The sequence below is a fragment of the Ambystoma mexicanum genome, chromosome 12 (assembly GCF_040938575.1).
Source record: "Ambystoma mexicanum isolate Mex_15411 chromosome 12, UKY_AmexF1_1, whole genome shotgun sequence".
Classification (NCBI taxonomy): Eukaryota; Metazoa; Chordata; class Amphibia; order Caudata; family Ambystomatidae; genus Ambystoma; species Ambystoma mexicanum.
In genome coordinates, this window is record NC_090936.1 from 1,173,538,972 (window position 1) to 1,173,560,360 (window position 21,389).

The window sequence follows — 21,389 nt, forward strand, 5'->3', positions numbered from 1 at the left end:
TTCTTATCTCAAATAATCATCAGGGAGGCTGTTGAGCAGGTGTGTCTCATTAGACTCAAAGGATTCTGGTAGCTGTAGTGAAAACGTTTTTTTCTGTTCAGGTGACCAGCAACCGACACCCCTCCAAAGCACAAGTCCTTCCCAAATTTGGGGGAGGGGGGAGAACCATCTTTATGATTCTCCAAAGTGGGGCACAGTCACCCCGTGGCGCTGCCTCTGGAGCCCGGGACTCCCATTGCATTCAGTACAAAAAAGAAGGTGGGTGAGGCGCGCACTCCCGGTCCTGGTCAATGGTCCCATTTGACACCGACTCAGAGGCTCCAGTACATCGGAGCAGTGCTCGACACGTCCCTGGGGCAGTGTTTTCCTCCCCAGGTGAGGGCTCATCACATTCAGCAGATGGTGCACAAGTTTCAACTTGCCCAGAGTCTCCCAGCGTTCGAGTTCTTGAGACTGCTAGGCCTCATGGCATCCTGCATTCTTCTGGTGCCAGAGGCCAGGTTGCGGATGAGATCTTTGCAATGGGCACTCAAGCTCCAGTGGTCTCAGTCCTCTGGCAGGATGTCGGACCTTGTTCAGGTGCCGCCCTCGGTCGCCCAGGTCCTTCTGTGGTGGGCCGACGAGGGCAATCTGATGAGGGGGGCTCCATTTTGGCTGCCCTTGCCGGAGGTGACGATGGTGACGGACGCATCCCTCACGGGATGGGGAGCTCATGCCAACGAGTTGACAGTCAGCGGTCGTTGGTCTCTGTCGGCGTCCAGACTCCATATCAATCTGTTGGAGCTGAGGGCCGTCAGGCTAGCCCTGAAGGCTTTTCTGCCGACTGTGAGAGGAAAGAATGTCCTGATCCTGACGGACAACACGGTGGCCATGCACTACCTCAACAAAAAGGGGGCAGGGCAGGGTCACTTCCTCTGTGCAGGGAGGCGATGCAGCTCTGGTTCTGGGCAATCCAGCAGGAAGTTTCGATCTCGGCAGTTCATCTGGCCGGAGACGAAAACGAGATGGCGGATGCTCGGAGCAGGCAGAGCGCGATCTCTCACGAGTGGGAGTTGGCTCAGGAGATTCTCCTGGAGATCTTCGCCCTTTGGGGGACCCCTCAAGTGGATCTATTTGCCTCCAGTGTCAACCGGAAGTGCGAGAGGTTCTGCTTGCGGGAGTTTCCTCCAAAAGGAGCCTTAGGTGACGCGTTCGTGGTGGAGTGGTCATTCCCACTGCTGTACGCGTTTCCTCCAGTCCCCGTCATCCCACAAGTACTGCGGAGGTTACAGAGGTTCGGTTCCCGGTTGATCCTCATTGCTCTGGCGTGGGCCCGGAGGACGTGGTACCCGGACCTTCTCGACTTGTCCATCTGTCCTCCACATTGTCTTCCCTACCGAGACAATCTGCTCTCACGGGAGGGGGGTCAGGTTCTCCATCCAGAGGTCAGATACCTCAACCTTCACGCTTGGTTTCTGAAAGGTTGAGGTATAGGGATTGGGACCTCCCTGAAGACGTGATGGAGGTGCTGCTATCGGCCAGACGGCCCGCAACAAAGTCCCTGTACCGTTGGCGTAAGTTCTGCGACTGGTGCATGGTTAAGAATGTGGATCCTTTTGCATGTGACATTCCCATGGTTCTGTCTTTTGTGATTTCTTTGGCCCACAGGGGCCTTCAAGTGGGTACCATTAAGGGTTACCTGGCAGCACTGTCCATATTTAAGCGCTCGTTTGAAGAGTGTTCCGTTTTAAAATTCCTTTACTTTCTCAGTTTCTGAAAGGGCTCACTAATGTGTTTCCTCCGTCACCTTTCCAGGTGCCCGGTTGGGATTTGAACCTTGTTCTCAAGTTTCTGATTGTTGCTCCGTTTCAGCCTTTGCATTCATGCCCTTTGAGACTGTGAACTCTTAAAACTGTATTTTTGGCTCTGGTCACTTCTGCTCGCAGAGTACGTGAGTTACAGGCACTTTCAGTTCAGCCACCCTTCACTGTGTTTCATAAGGACAGGGTTGTCCATCGAGTTCGTCCTTCCTTTCTTCCGAAGGTGGTGTCGGAATTTCATTTAGGCCAGAAGGTTGCTCTTCCGGCGTTTTATCCTCCTCCACATCCTGGTAAAGAATGGGAGAGGCTCCATAGGCTTGATCCTAGGAGAGCGTTAAGCTTTTAGATTTCACGCATGTCCCGGGTCAGAGTGGACGATCTACTCTTCATTGTTTACGCTGGAAAGCGTTTGGGACAAGCTGTGACGAGACTTCGTCTCGCTGGATTATTCTGGTTATTTCTGAGTGTTACCGCTTGGCGGGTAAGGACCCACCGGTCGGCTTGCAGGCCCATTCTACCAGGGGTATGGCTGCCTCTACTGCCCTACAGAGGGGTGTTCCTATTCATAACGTCTGTGATGCAGCCACCTGGGCTTCGGTACATACTTTTGTACGTCACTACTCACTTGATTCCATCCATGGGCAGGATCTGGCCTTTGGCAAGGCGGTCCTTTGCTCCGCAATTTGATTGGGCATTCTAAATTTCTGTATTCTAAATTCTTTTCCCACCTCCTTGCATTGGTACTGCATTGGGAGTCTGTCATAGATATGGAATACGTCGGAAGACCCAATTCCCTCAAAGAACAAGTTACTCTCTTACCTGGTAACGTTCCATCGATGGGATGGTCCGACGACATATTCCATATCGCTCCCTCCCTGCCTTCCCTGCTACAGAAGTTCTTTTGCTATTGCAGCATACGTTTCCACAAGGCTTTTTGTGGTCAGACTGGCAGAAGACTGGTGCCACACGTTCTGGGAAAAAACTACAACTGAGGCTACGGGCGTCGTGCGTCCTACTTCTCCAGCATGGGGTCTGGCATGGATTCACATGCTCATGAATATTCCCCGTCATCAGGCTGGGAATCCTGCTGGGAATCCTCGGTAAAGAAAAAAACAGTATCAGTTTCGTTTCTGATCTGTCTTTCGTAGTAATAACCAATCACTGGTCTCTGCGTCATACTGACCACAGCCAATGACTGCCCTCTACCTAAGCACCGCCTCTGGCAGCCATCTTCAGATTTTTACCGCACGTTCATGTGTTGGGATCCTCGTGCTATTGCTCTCGAGCGTTAGTGCTATTTTTTTCACGTTTTTTCTCAAAAACTTCGTTTTTTCGGTCAAAAGAGCCTCAAGCTCCACCGACTCTCCATCCGATCAACGGGGACCCGTGTCGGATTCGTCTGCGCCCCTCAAGGGTGAAGATTTCGTCGAGCTACGCTTTTGGAGGACTCCAGAAGTTTCTCAGGCCCGGTCATGGCCCAGGAGAAGGGAAGCTCGACGCCCGGAAAGCTGTTCAGGGTCTGCCCTGGATGCCAGCTGCAGAACGTCTTCAAGGAGGACGAACACTCTTTTTGTCTTTACTGCCTACATGAGGACAAGACGCACGTGGAGAAGGACTGTGCGTTTTGCGGCAACATGTCGGAGCGGACCATGAAGGACCGCCATCAACGTCTCGCCAACTGGCTGGAAGGGAAGAGCCCGTCCGGCGAGAAGAAGAGGAAGAAATCCGAGCGGTCTTCTAAGACCTTTGAGGACGCCCCGGCGACGGGGGTCCAACATAAGGCCAAGCACCGGGAGTCCGCTGGCACCGGGAGGGCCGAACGGTCGGGCTCTACGGGCGCCAGGCTGGGCGCACCCTCCCCGGCACCATCAACCACGAGCCAACGATCTGGGTCGGGTAAGAGGAAGGCCGAGCACCCGGCGAGGCTCCTGGAGAGGCCCCGGTCGAGCTCGAAGGCGTAGGGGGAGCGAGGCAGTGTCCCCCCCCTCAAGGATAAGGCTGTGAGCGCACCTAAGGTGGTGAAGGCCTTAATCCATCCGGCCAAGCCCTCTATCGAAACTGTCGCGGCGGCCCTGGCTCAGCCTGTGGAGGCTACACCAGTGGTGGCGACCTCGGGGCTCAGAGTCTCCCTGCCACCTCGGAGGGAGTCCTCTTTTGTGCCCATCGATAGGACCCCCGTGAAATCCCCCGTGGGGAAGAAAGAGGGGGGGCAGGGCGTCGTCGTAGATTCCGCCTCAACCTCGGAGGAGGAGCTGGTCGAGGTCTTAAGCCACGGCCTCGGCGTGGAAGAAGACCGGCCCGTCGGGATGGATCCCGACGCAGGTGACGACGTCATCGTCGAGGGTACCGACGGGGCCCCTGATCGCCCGTCGGATTCCCCTCTGTCAGCGCCGCGAGACAACTCGGCGGCCATTTTGTTGGCTATACAGTCCTTATGCTCAGAGATAAGGACGAGACTACCGTTGCCGACGGAACCTCTCCCGTCGGGGGACCCAGAACCGGGACATTCTGGTGTTCCCCCTACCAAGAAAAGAAGGATCCACCCTCCGTCTCCTTTTCAGCCGTCGCGCCCCTTCCAGCCCTCCTCCCCGTCCACCCGAGGGGATGATACGGGGACTGACACGGCAGCGACGGGTACGGACAACGAGGTATACGACGAGGATGTACCGTCGTCGCCTCCCACCAGGGCTTCTCCGCCCGACGAGATTGGATCGTTCCACTCCATGATCACCAGGGCATCCGAGCTTCTCCAGCATGGGGTCTGGCATGGATTCACATGCTCATGAATATTCCCCGTCGTCAGGCTGGGAATCCTCGGTAAAGAAAAAACCAGTATCAGTTTCGTTTCTGATCTGTCTTTCGTAGTAATAACCAATCACTGGTCTCTGCGTCATACTGACCACAGCCAATGACTGCCCTCTACCTAAGCACCGCCTCTGGCAGCCATCTTCAGATTTTTACCGCACGTTCATGTTTTGGGATCCTCGTGCTATTGCTCTCGAGCGTTAGTGCTATTTTTTTCACGTTTTTTCTCAAAAACTTCGTTTTTTTGGTCAAAAGAGCCTCAAGCTCCACCGACTCTCCATCCGATCAACGGGGACCCGTGTCGGATTCGTCTGCGCCCCTCAAGGGTGAAGATTTCGTCGAGCTACGCTTTTGGAGGACTCCAGAAGTTTCTCAGGCCCGGTCATGGCCCAGGAGAAGGGAAGCTCGACGCCCGGAAAGCTGTTCAGGGTCTGCCCTGGATGCCAGCTGCAGAACGTCTTCAAGGAGGACGAACACTCTTTTTGTCTTTACTGCCTACATGAGGACAAGACGCACGTGGAGAAGGACTGTGCGTTTTGCGGCAACATGTCGGAGCGGACCATGAAGGACCGCCATCAACGTCTCGCCAACTGGCTGGAAGGGAAGAGCCCGTCCGGCCAGAAGAAGAGGAAGAAATCCGAGCAGTCTTCTAAGACCTTTGAGGACGCCCCGGCGACGGGGGTCCAACATAAGGCCAAGCACCGCGAGTCCGCTGGCACCGGGAGCGCCGAACGGTCGGGCTCTACGGGCGCCAGGCTGGGCGCACCCTCCCCGGCACCATCAACCACGAGCCAACGCTCTGGGTCGGGTAAGAGGAAGGCCGAGCACCCGGCGAGGCTCCTGGAGAGGCCCCGGTCGAGCTCGAAGGCGGAGGGGGAGCGAGGCAGTGTCCCCCCCTCAAGGATAAGGCGGTGAGCGCACCTAAGGTGGTGAAGGCCTTAATCCATCCGGCCAAGCCCTCTATCGATACTGTCGCGGCGGCCCTGGCTCAGCCTGTGGAGGCTACACCAGTGGTGGCCACCTCGGGGCTCAGAGTCTCCCTGCCACCTCGAAGGGAGTCCTCTTTTGTGCCCATCGATAGGACCCCCGTGAAATCCCCCCGTGGGGAAGAAAAAGGGGGGGGCAGGGCGTCGTCGTAGATTCGGCCTCAACCTCGGAAGAGGAGCTGGTCGAGGTCTTAAGCCACGGCCTCGGCGTGGAAGAAGACCGGCCCGTCGGGATGGATCCCGACGCAGGTGACGACGACATCGTCGAGGGTACCGACGGGGCCCCTGATCGCCCGTCGGATTCCCCTCTGCCAGCACCGCGAGACAACTCGGCGGCCATTTTGTTGGCTATACAGTCCTTATGCTCAGAGATAAGGACGAGACTACCGTTGCCGACTGAACCTCTCCCGTCGGGGGACCCAGAACCGGGACCTTCTGGTGATCCCCCTACCAAGAAAAGAAGGATCCACCCTCCGCCTCCTTTTCAGCCGTCGCGCCCCTTCCAGCCCTCCTCCCCGTCCACCCGAGGGGATGATACGGGGACTGACACGGCAGCGACGGGTACGGACGACGAGGTATACGACGAGGATGTACCGTCGTCGCCTCCCACCAGGGCTTCTCCACCCGACGAGATTGGATCGATCCACTCCATGATCACCAGGGCATCCGAGCTTTTCCAACTCTGCCCTGAGGAGAAGAAGAAGGAAGGTTTCCTTTATCAGCGGCGCGAGGCCAAGAGGAAGACGGTCCTCGCAGTGCCTCTATTGGACGACATTTGGGATGAGGGCCTCACCCTCCTCAAGAACCCTTCCACGACGCCAGCTAGAAGAGACCGGTACGAGAAAAAGTACCGGGTCCCGGACACGGCCCCCCTGTGCCTCCGGGCGCAGCCTACCCCGGACTCCGTCGTCTCCGCGGCTGCCAGGAAAAAAGCGGGGGGGGGGTGCGGCCTCCACATCGACTTCCCCACCGGACGGCGAGGGAAAGAAATTGGACGCTATGGGACGCAGAGTCATCTCGTCTGCAGCGACGACGATTAAAGCGGCCAACGCCTTGGCTATCGTGGCCCGCTACGACAGGGAGCTCTGGTACAAACTGGCTCCCCTGCTGGACTTCTTGCCGGACGACAAGAGGGCAGAGGCCCTGGAGATCCTGCAGGAAGGTGAGGTGGCTTCGGACCACGCCATTACCGTTGCGACGGACATCGCCGACACTGGGTTCCGCCAGTTGGGCAACGGCGTTTGCCTTAGGCGGCGTGGATGGCTCAAGGCTACGGACTTCCGTCAAGACGTTCAGACCAGAGTCCTGGATATGCCCTTCGATGGGAACAACCTGTTTGGGAAAACAGTGGACGATTCCCTTTAGGCCATTAAAGCGGACACCGAGACGGCCCGGGCCCTTGGAGTTCTGCAACAACGACGGACGCCCTTTCGGAGCAGCGGAGGCAAGGGCGCCTCCAAAGGTTCCGGCGGCGGTTTCTCCACCTACCGTCAAGCGGCCCGCTCGTCGTCTCAGGAGGCCTACAGAGGACGAGGCAAGTCTGGCGGACTCCGCCGTCGTCGCCAAGGAGGTCAAGGCGGCAAAGCCTCGTCGAAGCAGGATTGAACCGGCCGTGGGGTCGGGCCCCCACCGAAGCACCCCGGTGGGAGGCCGGCTGGCGAGCTTCGTCAGCGTGTGGGAGTCCATCTCCACCGACCGTTGGGTGCTGGACGCCTTGGCCCGGGGCCACGCGCTCGAGTTTCAAAGAAGGTGTCCGCGCGTCCCCCCCGTGGCCAGGAAAGAACTTCACGTCCCTCAACTTCTCCTGGAGGTAAAGGCGATGCTCAGGAAGGGCGCCATCGAACTCGTCCCAAAGAGGCTTCGGAGCTCCGGAGTTTACTCGAGATACTTCCTCGTGAAGAAGAAGATGGGGGGATGGCACCCCATCCTGGACCTGCGACGTCTGAACAAGTTCATCAAGGCGCAAAAGTTCCGGATGGTCACCCTCCAGCACGTCCTGGGTCAGCTGGAGGAAGGAGACTTCCTGTCGTCGTTGGATTTGGAGGATGCCTACTTCCATATTCCCATCCTAAAGGGGCACCGAAAATTCCTCAGGTTTGTGGTCCAAGGGCGTCCTTACCAGTTCAAAGCCCTCCCCTTCGGACTACGGTCGGCACCCAGGGTGTTCACCAAGTGCCTCGCACCGATGGCGGCGCAGCTGCGCCGCGAGGGGATCCACGTCTACCCCTACCTGGACGACTGGCTCATCCGAGCCAAGACGAGGGAGCTTGCCGTGGTTCACATGGCAAGGACTGTCCAACTTCTCACGGACTTGGGATTCTCCGTGAACTACGCCAAATCCCACCTGGTACCCGCGCAAGACGCTCTGTTTCTGGGAGCGAGGCTCAACACAGTGTCCCTTCTGGCCTCCCCGTCGGAGGAGAGGACCAGGACCATCCTGGGCAAGGTGCAGCGGATGTTGGTGGCCGACGCGGCTAAGGGGAGGTCCATCAAGTCCCTCCTCGGAATGATGTCTTCCTGCATCTACCTCATTCCCATGTGCAGGCTCCGGATGCGCCCGTTGCAGGAGTTCCTGGACGCGCGCTGGATCCAAACGACGGGCAGCTTCGAGGAAAGGATCACACTCGACGAGAGTTTCCGACGAGCGATCCGGTGGTGGGGCACCCGCGCGCATCTGACGGCGGGCATGGACTTCCAGACCCCAGCCCACCAGGAGACAGTGACCACGGATGCCTCCCTGGAAGGGTGGGGAGCGCACACCGAAAATCTGCACGCAAGAGGCCTTTGGCTCCCGACGGAGAAATCCCTACATATCAACATCCTGGAGCTCCGTGCAGTGTTTTGGGCCCTCAGGTCCTTCCTTCCGTCCCTCAAGGGCAAGGTGGTGAGGATCTTCACCGACAACACCACCTCCATGTTTTACATCAGGAAACAGGGCGGAACCAGGTCCCCAGCACTGTCCAAGGAGGCGCAGGACCTGTGGCATTGGGCCGTCGCCCAAAGGATGTTTCTGGTGCCGTTTCATCTGGCAGGGATAAAAAACACCATCGCCGACTCACTCAGCAGGGAGCTGCGCTCGTGCCCCTAGTGGGAGCTACGGCAGGATCTAGTGGATCGCCTCTTCCGACGGTGGGGCACACCCCAGATCGACCTGTTCGCGACGGCGACGAACTCCAAGTGCCTGAGGTTCGCCAGCAGGTTTCCCCAGGCGAGGAGCATGGGCGATGCTTTCTCGTTCCCCTGGGAGGGCCTGTTCCTCTACGCGTTACCTCCTTTGCCACTGCTAATCCGGCTCGTCAACCAGCTCAAGAGGTCACGGTGCAGGATGATCCTCGTCGCACCTGCGTGGCCGAAGCAGATATGGTTCCCGGACCTTCTGGACTTGTCAGCGTCCCCGCCAATCAAGCTGCCGGTGGACGCGGATCTACTCTCCAGGGAAGGAGGCGCCATCCTCCACCACGACCCGAAATCGCTGAACTTGCAGGCCTGGCTCCTGCAGCGCTAGAGTTTGGAGGATACGACATACCGGCCAACTGCAGAGAGGTTCTTGCAAAGGCCAGGGCGTCCTCGACTCTTAAATGCTACGGACACAAATGGAAGAGGTTCTCTGTCTGGTGCCACGCACAGAAGATTAACCCTCTACGGATTACGGCTCCCCAAGTACTGCCGTACCTGCTGACGCTGGCCAAAGCTGGACTGGCACACGCGTCCATCAAGATTCATCTTGCTGCGATCTCCCGATACACCAGAACCACGGGGCGGACGTCCTTGTGGTCTCATCGTCTGGTGAAAGAGTTCATGAAGGGACTGCTTAGATCGTTCCCGCCGGTGAAGGCTCCGGCCCCGGCGTGGGAGCTCAACGTGGTGCTGACCAAGCTCATGGGACCTCCGTTCGAGCCTCTGCACTCGGCTCCGTTGAAATTTCTGTCGTGGAAAACAGCGTTTCTTGTGGCCATCACCTCCGCACGACGAGTGGGAGAGATCCAGGCCCCCGTACTTGACTTTTCACGACATGAGGGTAGTGCTCAGGACGCACCCCTCCTTCATGCCCAAGGTACCGTCGGACTTCCATCTCAACAAACCCTTGGTGTTGCCTGTGTTCTTCCCGTCGCCTTCGTCGCTGGCTGAGAGGACTTTGCACTTGCTGGATGTGGCTAGAGCGCTGAAGTTCTACGTAGACCGCACAAAGTGTTTTCGGAAGACGTCACAACTCTTTGTGAACTTTGGACCTGTCAATCAGGGGAAGGCTCTCTCGAAGGCTTCCATTTCCAGATGGCTCTCCGGCTGTATCATGTACTGTCACCGGTTGGCAAACCGACCGCTGCCTGGCCGTCCGAGAGCCCATTCCACCAGAGCGATCGCAGCTACCACTGCGTTCCTATCTGGTGTGCCCCTGCTGGACATATGCAGGGCTGCTACGTGGAGGTCGACGCACACCTTAACGAAATTCTACTGCGTCGACCGGGATTCCAGGGAGGAGTCCAGGGTCGGCCAAGCAGTGCTGCACAACCTGTTCGCCTGAGGTGAGCCTGGTGAGGAGGTAAGATGCTTAATGTTGAGTTTGATGTAATGCTTAATGTTGAGCCTTTGCCACCTCCCGTGGTTGTGCATGTGTGTACTGCTATGTATTCTTTATTCATGAGCATGTGAATCCATGCCAGACCCCATGCTGGAGAAGGAACAAGTTACTTACCTGTAACTGTTGTTCTCCAGCATGGGTCTGGCATGGATTCACATGCGAACCCTCCCGCCTACCCCTCTGCGGCTCTTCACTTGGTCATACTGCCACTTCACGTGCTTCCAAATCTGAAGATGGCTGCCAGAGGCGGTGCTTAGGTAGAGGGCAGTCATTGGCTGTGGTCAGTATGACGCAGAGACCAGTGATTGGTTATTACTACGAAAGACAGATCAGAAACGAAACTGATACTGGTTTTTTCTTTACTGAGGATTCCCAGCAGGATTCCCAGCCTGACGACGGGGAATATTCATGAGCATGTGAATCTATGCCCGACCCATGCTGGAGAACAACAGTTACAGGTAAGTAACTTGTTCCTTATAACATCTGGTGACGTCGGCCGTCGGAGGAGGTCCTCGAGGACGGCGTATCGACGTCATCGACGCAGGACGCAGACGCCGAAAGATTTCCGAAGCAGCACAGCTGTGGTGATTACTGTCATAGATATGGAATACGTCGTCGGACCATCCCATCTAAAGAACGTTACCAGGTAAGAGAGTAACTTGTTCTTTGAACTAAAAAGGAGACAAGAAATTCTGACCGAGTAGTAAAGGAGAAAAAGAAAATATGACGAGAATAGTAGATGAATATGTAGGGATTCCTCTACCTAGTGGGAAGGTCATGACATGGAATGCTAGGTGAGTCTAATGTTGGATAAAGGAATGTAAAACATAACATAACCGCAAAAGACCTCCAACCACATACAAACATATCACCTGAAAATAAGACCCTGGCAACTCCAAAAAGAGGCCACCATTAGCAATGTAGCTACAAGCCTTCTCCCACGAATCATTTAGTGTCTGGAGTGTTGCCCATAGGATGGTCAAGATTAACTGAGGGTTTGAATTCCGTTTCGTAGCGAGAAGAGTCTGTGTCTGTGTGACTGGGTGTAGTGCTTGTATAGGGAAACTCTTCTAGGAACTAACTATAAGGTATGGTCGTGCTTGTGAGAGCAGGTGGATTGAGGGCACAATGGGTTGAACTCTACTAGAGTGCTGTGCCCCACCCCCTTTACCAACCATCTGCAGGCATCGAGCACACTGAGCGGTAGCTCAGACTACTTAAAACCTTAATGACCTCCCAATGGCGACTTCGAATGAGGCTGGTGCCTGCTGATAATGACGATGGATTTGTGTGATGAGGTTAACATTTGCCCCATCACAAGGTATCAGAAAATGGAATGTGTTGTTCCCTACCTCCCTGAGGCTCATTGTCACCAGCATGTACGTCTGGTTGGCCCTGGAAGTCTGCACAAAGCATTGAGGCATTGAGACCATTGTCCTAACCCTATCGTTCTTTTTCTGTTTTCTAGGTCTTGTTTCAGCTGTGGATCGGGCAGAGCTCAGAGTTCTACCGCCGCTTGGCTCTATTACTTTCTCCAGAGAATGAGTGCATCGGGCCCACAACACCTTTGGAAAGTTTGCCGCACTGCATTTGGTCCGATGTTGCCATGGATCTACCTCACACGCAGGCAACCTGCTTGGCTGAGCTCAAGCGGAGCTATGAGTTTTACCGGTACTTTGAAACGCAGCACCAGTCCAGTTCGGATCGCTCCACCAAAACCAAGCAGAAGATGGGAGAGCTTCACAACCTCCACCGCGCAGTGCGCAGCCTTCAGCTCCACCTCAAGGCGCTACTCAATGAGTAAGTATACCTGGGGCTATGGCTTGAATCATAGAAATGTCAGACTCCTGTGGCAGCTTAAATCGGTAGCTGTAAACAGGTTTCATTTATTGGTAACTTGATTGATTTGAGATTCGTAGACTCATTGCAGGATATGGATATCTGGGTTGATTTCAAGCTGACCATATATCCTTTGTACCTCTTCCGAATGCTGTATTTGCAGTTTCAATGGATATGCTGAAGTGATATTATGTACCACCTTCCATCCAGATTGGTTGTGTGAGGGACCAGGCCAACGGTATTGCAACGGGAGACACTGGGAGGGTGGCCTCCAGAGTTATGGAACTTGGCTGTTGCTCGTCACGTCTTGAGCTCTTCCTGCCCTTCAATGACACCTGGTTTCCAATAGACCTTTCAGTATTTCTGTACTCACCTTTTTATGTTCTAGTATGATAAATTACTTGTGAAGTACTTACCACAAACATAATTATTGCTAAGAACACAGCTGCAACGAAGGTATGCAGGACGATGGCAGCAGGAGAGGGAGCGAGCAGCATCTGGGGGCCGAATGGTCAAGAAGAGGGGGAAGGAGAATAGATTCAAATCAATAGAAGACGAGTCAAGTGTGCCTGGGGGAAAACTATGTGGGAGAGAGCAATTGAGATCAGTAGCTAGATCTCCAGGGGTCCTCTGAGTTGGAGCAGGGGCCCTGCTTGTTGGGAGTTGAGGATCGGCAGTGGAGAGCCTTCCATCATCACTAGTGGCAATTATGACCAATGGCTGTTAAGCGTTCACTGTGTTTTGGTGGGATGTTAACGCTCCACATTCAGGAGAGTTGACAAGCAGAGAGTGTGGACGAACAAGTTTTGTGAGCGACAGTGAGAGCAATTGGGGGTGAGATGGGATCAAGAGAAAACAAGTTGTGAAGTTGCATCGTTTGTAGGGAAAGAAGAGGGAGACTACCTTCAGAGAAGGCATTGTTGGTAAGTAAGCGAAGGGAAGCAAGACGCTGTATTCCCAGCCATCGACCGCCTTTTTCTCCTCCGAGTATGATCATGCTACTCCAGTCGTATGCAGACAGTATCTAAGAACTTGACTCATTTGCCATCAGGATAGACGTTCTGAAGGGTGATACATTGAGGGTCTTACACAATTGTTGTCTCATTTTATGGAACCCCCTAGAATGTGTGCTTTCCCTGTTGATTTTACTGGCTCTTTGAGCATATTTTTGTGGTCAGAGATTCTACTATGGAGGTCCTCCTGTCATTGCAACCTCTTTATGTACTGTCCCATGGTAGCCCTTATGGCATATTGAACAGGGGTGCCTTTTAGGATGATTACAGTACCCAACACTAATGCTGTGGTGTAGATTGGTAGCAGCTGTAATTTAGGTTTGAATTCATCATCTGGTGTAGTCTGTTGTAACGCATTAGTAGCTCTCACCGTTGGATTCAATAATCTCCAGAACACAAAGGATAGTTCAAGGGTTTTTATTAATAGGTTCACTCTACTTCTTCTGATCTCGGCTAGCTGCCGATGGTTGAAACTAGAGGGTTTCCCTGCCTGGTCCCGTGACCTCCCATAGGCTCCTTCAGCCTTGCCCCGCATGCCAGGGTTTTATTGAAACTAGAGATGGGTATCCCCTACTGTCTGCTCTAGCCTGAGCTTCAGGTGTGGACCTAAAGGTGAAGGCCTTTCCTATCTCGCTTCCTCTGCGCAATTACTAAGGGTTTCCTACTCTATTGCTCTCCCAAGATCACACAAGTGTGGTTCAAGATTGCACCTTTATTTTCTCACACTTTATTCCTCTCAATCCACCTCACTCCCTTCCTCCCCTCTCCCTGATTTCACCCCTCCTTCTCTTTCTGTCTTCACCTCTCCCTTTCCTCTGAACTTCTTAGGTCCTCTCATCTCCCCTTCTCTCCTCTCACCTCCTACCCCATCTGATCTTTCTCCTTTTCTCTCTCTCTCTCTCTCTCTCTCTCTCTCTCTTTCTCTCTCTCTCTCTCTTTCTCTCTCTCTCTCTCTCTGTCTCTCTCCTTCTACTCCCTCTGATCGCTTCGCTCTCTCTAGCTCTCTCTCTATCCATTCTTCTCAACTTCTCTTTCTTTCCCCTATCCTTATTCCTCTTCTTTCCCTCTGATCTTCTTAACCTACTCTTCTCGCTCTCCTCCGCCAACTAATCCCTCCTGCCTCCTACTACAGCTACACTCTCTTGCCCACCCCTCTCCATTACTTTAACCCCCTCACTCGCTCCATCCCTCGCACTCCTGACACTTTCTCCTACACACACCCTCGCAATCACAGCTTCACTCTCTCAACTTTTATACCCAGGACTTCCCATTTCAAAGCTTCTCCCCCCCTGCCCACATTGGTCCTGTGCCTCATCCTGACTGTGTTGGCCAAACAAAATCTGTCCTTTCCACCAGGTTTGGGTCATTGTTTGGTACAGGTTTTTAAACCCCTCTTAGCCATGCCTCCTTTCTGTGTGCATTGCTTTGTGTGGTTTTAGCGGTTTGGTCAACTTGATTTGTTCAGCGTTCCATTACGGCTACACTATGGTGTGGATTTCCTTCTGCTCCGCTGGGGAATTTATGTGCGTTGGAATCCCAGAGGCTGTATGTTAGCTACTGTCTTTCTTTGGCTGTCTGTAGTGTTTCTTCACAGCCGCCTTGCACTGTGGAACTTTTGGTTCTGAAAGAACAAATGGAGAACTCGGGCCTGCAACAAGGTTGTACGGTATTGGGTGACTGACGATGTTACCAACTTTAACACTGAAGACAAATTTAGGGGGTTCAGGGACTGGGGTCCCCCCAACTCCCTTACCCCACCTCAGGGGTAGGACTAGGTCTAGCCTATGCCCTGGTAGGCCTTCTACCACAGGTTGGGAGGGTTCCCCCCATTCTCTGCTGACCCTGTCAGATAGCCCAATGTGCCAGAATGGTATCCATTGGGGTAATAATGTTTAAAGTCCTACACTCCAATATATTGTTTATGGGCATTTTCTTTGTCTTGTGAAACCATGAGGCGAAACTAAAATGTCAATGGTGCCCACATTGGCTCACTGTGAGTCCAGCCCTGCACCCTCAGAGTGGTTTGGGCTGGTTTAGACTGGTCTCTACTCCCAGACATATCATTACAAAAGCTGCGTGGGCTGTCCTGGGTGTTTGATGGTTTTTGGGTTCATCCTGATTGGCTAGCTGCTTAAACCTTTGTTTGAATGCCCTTTTGATTGCCTGGACTGCTGCTTGTTTCTGTTGGGATTTCTGCAAGTGTACCTACCTGCTGAAGAATTTGGCCACAAAGCTGCTGCTGCAGGCATGTCATACTGGCTGCGTCCTGGGTCCTTACCCTTACTCCGGGTTCGTCTCTTGGCTGTGGGGCATCCTTCCTGGGCCGGCCAAAGTCATTGTCCTCCTCATTCTCCTTACTGGATGGGTTTGGATTTGCATGATGCAACTGTTTCGGGCAATTTTTCCACCACTTCCCTTAATTACCACCTTATTCGTGCACCTTGTGGTAGGAAGCTGCCATTGTCCAGAAGGGTGGTGGGACTCACCCACCCCACCTCAGCTATTCATATGGGCTTTCCTGGGTCAGCTCTACAGTTTCCCCCTTTGTGGGATTGCTTTCTGTTGGTTGAATCTCCTGTCTTGCCATATGAGTCACCCAGAATGCCTTGGGCGGGCTCCTCTACCTTCTGGTTGCCATTGCCGTCATTGCTTGTGCTCCTGGTTGGTGGGCCACACTCCTATGAAGGCTGATTGTTCTTCTTTTGTTTTGTCTGGGCCGTCATTGATCCAGGCTTCATGTCTCAGGTTGACCGCATCCTGCAATCCGCACCTGCAAACAGAAACATGTACTTACCTGCTTGTTCGCCCTTCTTGAGCTCTATATTTGGGAACTCCTATGAAGGCTAATTGTTCTTCTTTTGTTTTGTCTCGGCCGTCATTGATTAATGTCTCAGGTTGACCGCATCCTGCAATCCGCACCTGCAAACAGAAACATGTACTTACCTGCTTGTTTCGTCCTTCTTGAGCTCTATATTTGGGAACTGCCACCATGAGTACATACCTCCTTTAGCTTTCTTGTACGGAATCCTGCTTCTGTCCTTTTTCCCTAAGTCATTGAGTCCTTGAACATGGCCCGGAAACACCTGTGGGTTTGGCTGCACCTTTCTCCGCACCTGTGGGGTGGATCTCAGGCTTACCTGACTTTATCCAATAGCGCGGTTCTTCCTATTGAATTTGTCCTGTTCATTTCTATGGGGAACTCCTCAAAAGTGACTCTTGAAGGTACTTGCATGACCGCCCCTCCTCCCCCGAGGTCTGTGGTGCAATCGGATGGAGTCATCACTGATTTTCCAGCAGTGACCTCCTCCAATATAGCCAGGGGACGGAAGCCGCTACCTGAACCTGACCCTGGGGTGGCTATATGAGGGAGGATTGCATGGGGGGAAGACAACCTCCACGGAGACGTCATGGCTTCATCAGGTGAGGCATGGTATCCCCCATTTTCTCCTGAAAATAGCCCACCCATATTGAATACCCTCATGGCCTTTTGTTATATGCCCACTCCTTCGCCCATGAGGAATAGGGAGATCACTCTCAAGTTCTACCTACCCTTCATTCAAGAATCATTCACCATTTAAGACTGTTGAAAATGTCTATTCAGGTCTTCCAAACCAATTCCAAAACCTGGACTTCATATCAGATTGGCCAAAGTACTGGTGCGAAGATGAAGAATCAAGCAATGCAGGATGAGGAAAGCCCCAAGCGCAGTGATCATTCTAGTATTTACTCATATACACCTGTGCCTGGAAAGTTTAAAAGGCAAGTGAAGTAGGACATCAAGGCCTGCTGCTGGCAGGAGAGAGCGGCATCTATCCGTGAGGTTGAGAATACCAAAGGGTGAGTACCGTGTGGTGAAGCAAGGCGGCTCACCAGCGAAGAAGGCTGCTGCGCGAGGAGGACACTCTGCAAGAACACCAAGAGGCGACGAGGGACTCCTCGGCGTTGGTAGGTGATCAAAAGCAACGGTTTCCTTACCAGAGGCCGGAGCAAAGCAGACGCTGAAAGTGGAAGCCACAAGACACGAAGAAACCAGGTGGCGGTTGCGAGAAGGAAGCAGGTTAAAACGCTTATCCGGTTGACTGCGGGAGGATACAGCAATGCCAACGATTACCGATGAGTCTTACCAGAGGTCGTGGGGACCCTGAGGCTTGTCGGCAGTCATGCCGAATGCAAGTGAATTAACAAAAAGCAAGTTGGAGGGAGGAGAGATTAACTTAACATTAAAAGGAAAATAATTTTCAAATAAAACCCTTACAAGCAGATAGATGTAAATTGTGCGAGCAAAGGAAAACCATAGACCTATTAGCAAACAAAGTATGTGTGCAACTATGGAAAAGGACAGAGAGCCCATGTGAATATAAGCAGTCCTGGCAGGAGTGTATACCGGGCAAACATCACAAGAATGTGAATATTAGAAACCCTGGTAGGAGAGTATCGAGGCAACCATCTAAAGAGTGTGAATATAAGCAGCTCTGGCAGGAGAGTATACAAGGCAACCATCACAAGTGTGTGAAAATAGGAAGACCTGGTTAGGAGAGTATACCAAGCAACGGTAAGTGTGATGTTTAGGAAAAGTGAAGGATTGTGTTGTTCCCCCAAGAGGTCCTGAGAAGGAACATCAGGACTAAGAAAGGATGGTATGAACCAGATGTTTGAGAGAGATTTAATTGCAAAGTCAAGACACACTTTTTACGGCAACATTGTTGTGGGCCAAGAAAGGCACAAGGAACTGTTGAATGTGAACTTCAGATCTATTGTTGTGGGCCACGAAAGGCACAAGGAACTGTTGAATGTGAACTTCAGATCTATTGTTGTGGGCCACGAAAGGCACAAGGAACTGTTGAACGTGAATCTTCAGAGAACCAAGAGGAATCCAGGGGAAGGGAACCATCCACTAGAGCAAGGACCTACATCCATGCAGAACGTTTATTTTGAAGCCAGTTATTCTTCATTTTGTTAACACTTTTAATTTTAAAGACATTTCCTGTTTCACCTTAGAGCTTAGTTTTCATGTGAGGGTCAGAATAGAACTTTGGACATTTGACAGTTTTCATTTTGGAGATTCTGACAAAGACAGATCCTTTTTTTTTTGTTCAGGTGGGGAAATTCCTCTTAGAGCAGGGGTCAGAGAGGCATTTTACCAACTCTTTTATTTTCAATAGGTCTTTAACCAACTTGTGTCCGCGTTTCATTCCTGACTCCTCACAGGTCCCTGGAGTTTACTGCCAAGAACTAGAATTCTTCTTTGCTTTCATGATTTACTTGCGACTTTTACATCAGCACATTCCACTGCTGCCTACTAAAACGTACAAGGGTACGAAGTATAACTTTGTGTCTGAAACATTTCTAGGAGTGCAATGAGACCAGTAGGACCGATACTGTCATCCGAAGCCTATTCTGAATCTTGGTTAGTCCCCTGGGTATTTTTGTGTTTTTCTCTCCCCTCCGCAGAGAATATGGTGTACATGTAGAATAATGGTTTCACATTGTGCTACAGGTTTTGGTTGAATTACCATGATTAACCATGTGTGGCAGTTGTAGATCTTGAATAACTCAATCATGTATGTTGCCTGTGTCTACAGATCTCTTTTTCTCCCCATTCCCTGACATTACACATGTACTGAGTTTACCACCAGGTCAACTTCCAGTCTGTTACACCATCTTTACTGTGTCTTCATATATATATATATTTCTGAGGCTTGTGTATCTGCTTCGATCACATGATCTGCATAGTCCGACAACTAGTGGTAGTCGCAGAGTATTACAGGTTCATTTACGAAAGTTGAAAACGGTGCCAACAGGGCGTGTTAGATCCCTAGTGTGAGATGTACTGTACCTATGGTCCTTAACACATTGAGGTCCCTCAGATTGTTTCTTTCCGCCATCGTGGTCGGTCGCAAGTTTCAGAGTTTCTTTCCAGGCTGATGCATTTTACTAGTTTTTTTGATTGATATTTTATTTCTATCGCGCTCGTACACAAGTGTTTCAGAGTGCGACAAGGCAAGGGAGGGGAACAGGGGAGAACAAAACAGTGATCTTACTAGGCCCAGTGACATTGAGAGCGCGCAAGTGCATGGGAGAGGGGTAAGGGGAAAAGTGCATGGAAGGGGGGAGAGGTGGAAAGTGCGAAGCAGAGGAGAAACAGATGAATAACAATAAATAAATAATAAAGGCAACAAACAGTGGTAATGCAGCCAGCAATTTGCAAGTGCTAGGTTTAAGGCAGCAGACAGGGTAGGTCCGATAAGTGCAGGAAGAAAAAGGGGGGGCTGTATGGGTACAGATACAGACCCCAGTGCAAGGGGTGGCCCGGAGGCAGTGCGGGAGGGTGACAGGATGAGCAGGTACCTGGGCCCAAAAGACAGAGGGTGGCCAGATGCACGGTGCCAAGAGAGAACAGATCAGCAGGGGAGAGGGGGAGCGAAAGCAGAAGAAAAGAGGAAGGTCTTGAGGTGCTTCCGGAACCAGAGATGGTTCTCCTCAAGTTTTAGAGTGGCAGGGAGGCTGTTCCAGAGGGAGGTCCCAGCCGAAGACAGATCTACCCCAGCTCGTTTCTTAGAAAAACGACTGACCCTTAGTGAGTTGGAGGTAGAGGAGCGAAGAGCTCGAGAGGGGAGGTATTTGCGGAGGGATAGCTGAAGGTATTTTGGACCCAGGCCCCAGAAAGCCTTGTGGACAATGCAGAGGGTTTTGAATTTAATCCTTGCATCCACTGGGAGCCAGTGAAGAGATTTCAGAGCTGGAGAGATACGATCCCGGGGCTTGAGGCCAAGGACAAGTCTTGCAGTCCTGTTCTGGATTAGTTGCAGAGGGAGGAGAGTAGAGGCAGGTAGATTTAGAAAGAGGCTGTTACAATAGTCCAAGCTAGAGAGAACCAGAGCTTGAGATACCATGAGCTTCTGGGGGAAGGAGAGGAAAGGCAGAGTACCTCTGAGGAGGTGCAGTCGGAAATTTGCCTTTTTAGAGACCTCAGAGATGTGGGCGGAGAAGGAAAGGGTGGAGTCAAAGATGACCGTGAGGTTCTTAGCCTCGCAGATGGGGGTAGGAGGAGGGCCAAGGGAGGCCGGCCAGATAGTGAGGGGAAAGGATGGTGAAGGTGTGCCGATGAGGAGGATCTCCGTCTCGCTGGCATTCAGACAAAGATCATTGGCGGCACATCAATCTTGAATGGCAGTTAGGCAATCGGAGATGAGAGAAGGAGAGGAGGTGGCAGAGGGCAGCCTGAAAATGAGTTGTGTCGTCAGCGTAGCACTGGAAATTTGAGCAGAAAATGGCAATGCAGTGGGCGAGAGTTGCCAGGTATTGGTTGAAAAGCCAGGGCGAGAGGATAGACCCCTGGGGAGCACCACAGGTAGAGAGGAAGATGGATGAAAGGAAGGACCCAAGTTGGACCTGGGAGGGTCGATCTGAGAGGAAAGAGGTCAGCCAGGCCAGAGCCTGATCAGTGATGCCCAGGTTTTCACAGAGACTGTTTAGCAGGATGGTATGGTTGACCGTGTCGAAGGCAGAAGAGAGATCGAGGAGGATGAGGACAGAGGGAAGTTTAGAGTCAAGGTTGGTGAGCAGATATTCACGGATGTTTAGGAGAGCAGTTTCCGTGCTTCTGGCAGCTCTGAAGCCAGAATGGTGGTCATGGAGACAGCCAACAGAATTGGAATGAAGGTTAAACTGAGAGATGGACTATTTTTCCAGGAGTTTGCCAAGAAAGGGAGTAATGGAAATTGGGCGATAGTTAGCTGGACAAGAAGGATCAGCTGTGGGTTTCTTGAGAAGAGGATGCACAAAGGAGTGCTTCAGAGGGGAGGGGAAGGATCCAGAGGCAAAGGAGTGGTTGCAGAAATCAGCAAGGGCCGGAGCAAGGGTGTCAATGTGGTCCTTGATGGTTTTAGAGGAACAGGGATGAACCTGTTTTGAAGAGGCTTTCATAGATCGGACTTGTCTAGCAACCTCGTCAGGGGTGAAAAGAGGAAAGGACGAGAAGGATGGTGGGAGGGTGGCTAAAGGAGGGTCAGCAAGCACAGATTGAGAGTGAAGACGAGTGTGGGTGGAGAGGGTGGACAGGATGTCCTGGGTTTTTTAAATGAAGTGAGAGGCAAGGGCATTGCAAAGAGCCTGGGAGGCAACAGGAGGGGTAGAGACTGCAGCAGTGTTGGCCAGCTCCTTGCAGATTTCAAAGAGTTTGGCCGAGTTGTTAGATGCCGCAGAGACACGAGCTTGAATGTGGACTCTCTTCTTGGTGAGGACAGAGAGTTGTTATTGCCTTTGTAGCAGGCGACAGGCCAGTTTGTCAGAGGATGAACAGGAAGTCCTCCATTTCCTCTCAGCTGCCCTACACTTAGTTTAAGTGTAGCTAGGTCAGAATCTTACC

At 52.6% G+C, this 21,389-nt stretch overlaps 1 protein-coding gene across 3 annotated transcripts in view; it reads left to right on the forward strand.

Annotated features, from left to right (window-relative positions):
- Positions 1-21,389, forward strand: part of VEZT (vezatin, adherens junctions transmembrane protein) — a 373,255-nt gene that overhangs the window by 231,502 nt on the left and 120,364 nt on the right. For all 3 annotated transcript variants that reach the window (XM_069629813.1, XM_069629814.1, XM_069629815.1), the window contains exon 8: positions 11,638-11,969. In XM_069629813.1, coding sequence (XP_069485914.1) covers positions 11,638-11,969 — 332 coding nt within the window. The remainder of the gene's footprint in view (positions 1-11,637; positions 11,970-21,389) is intronic.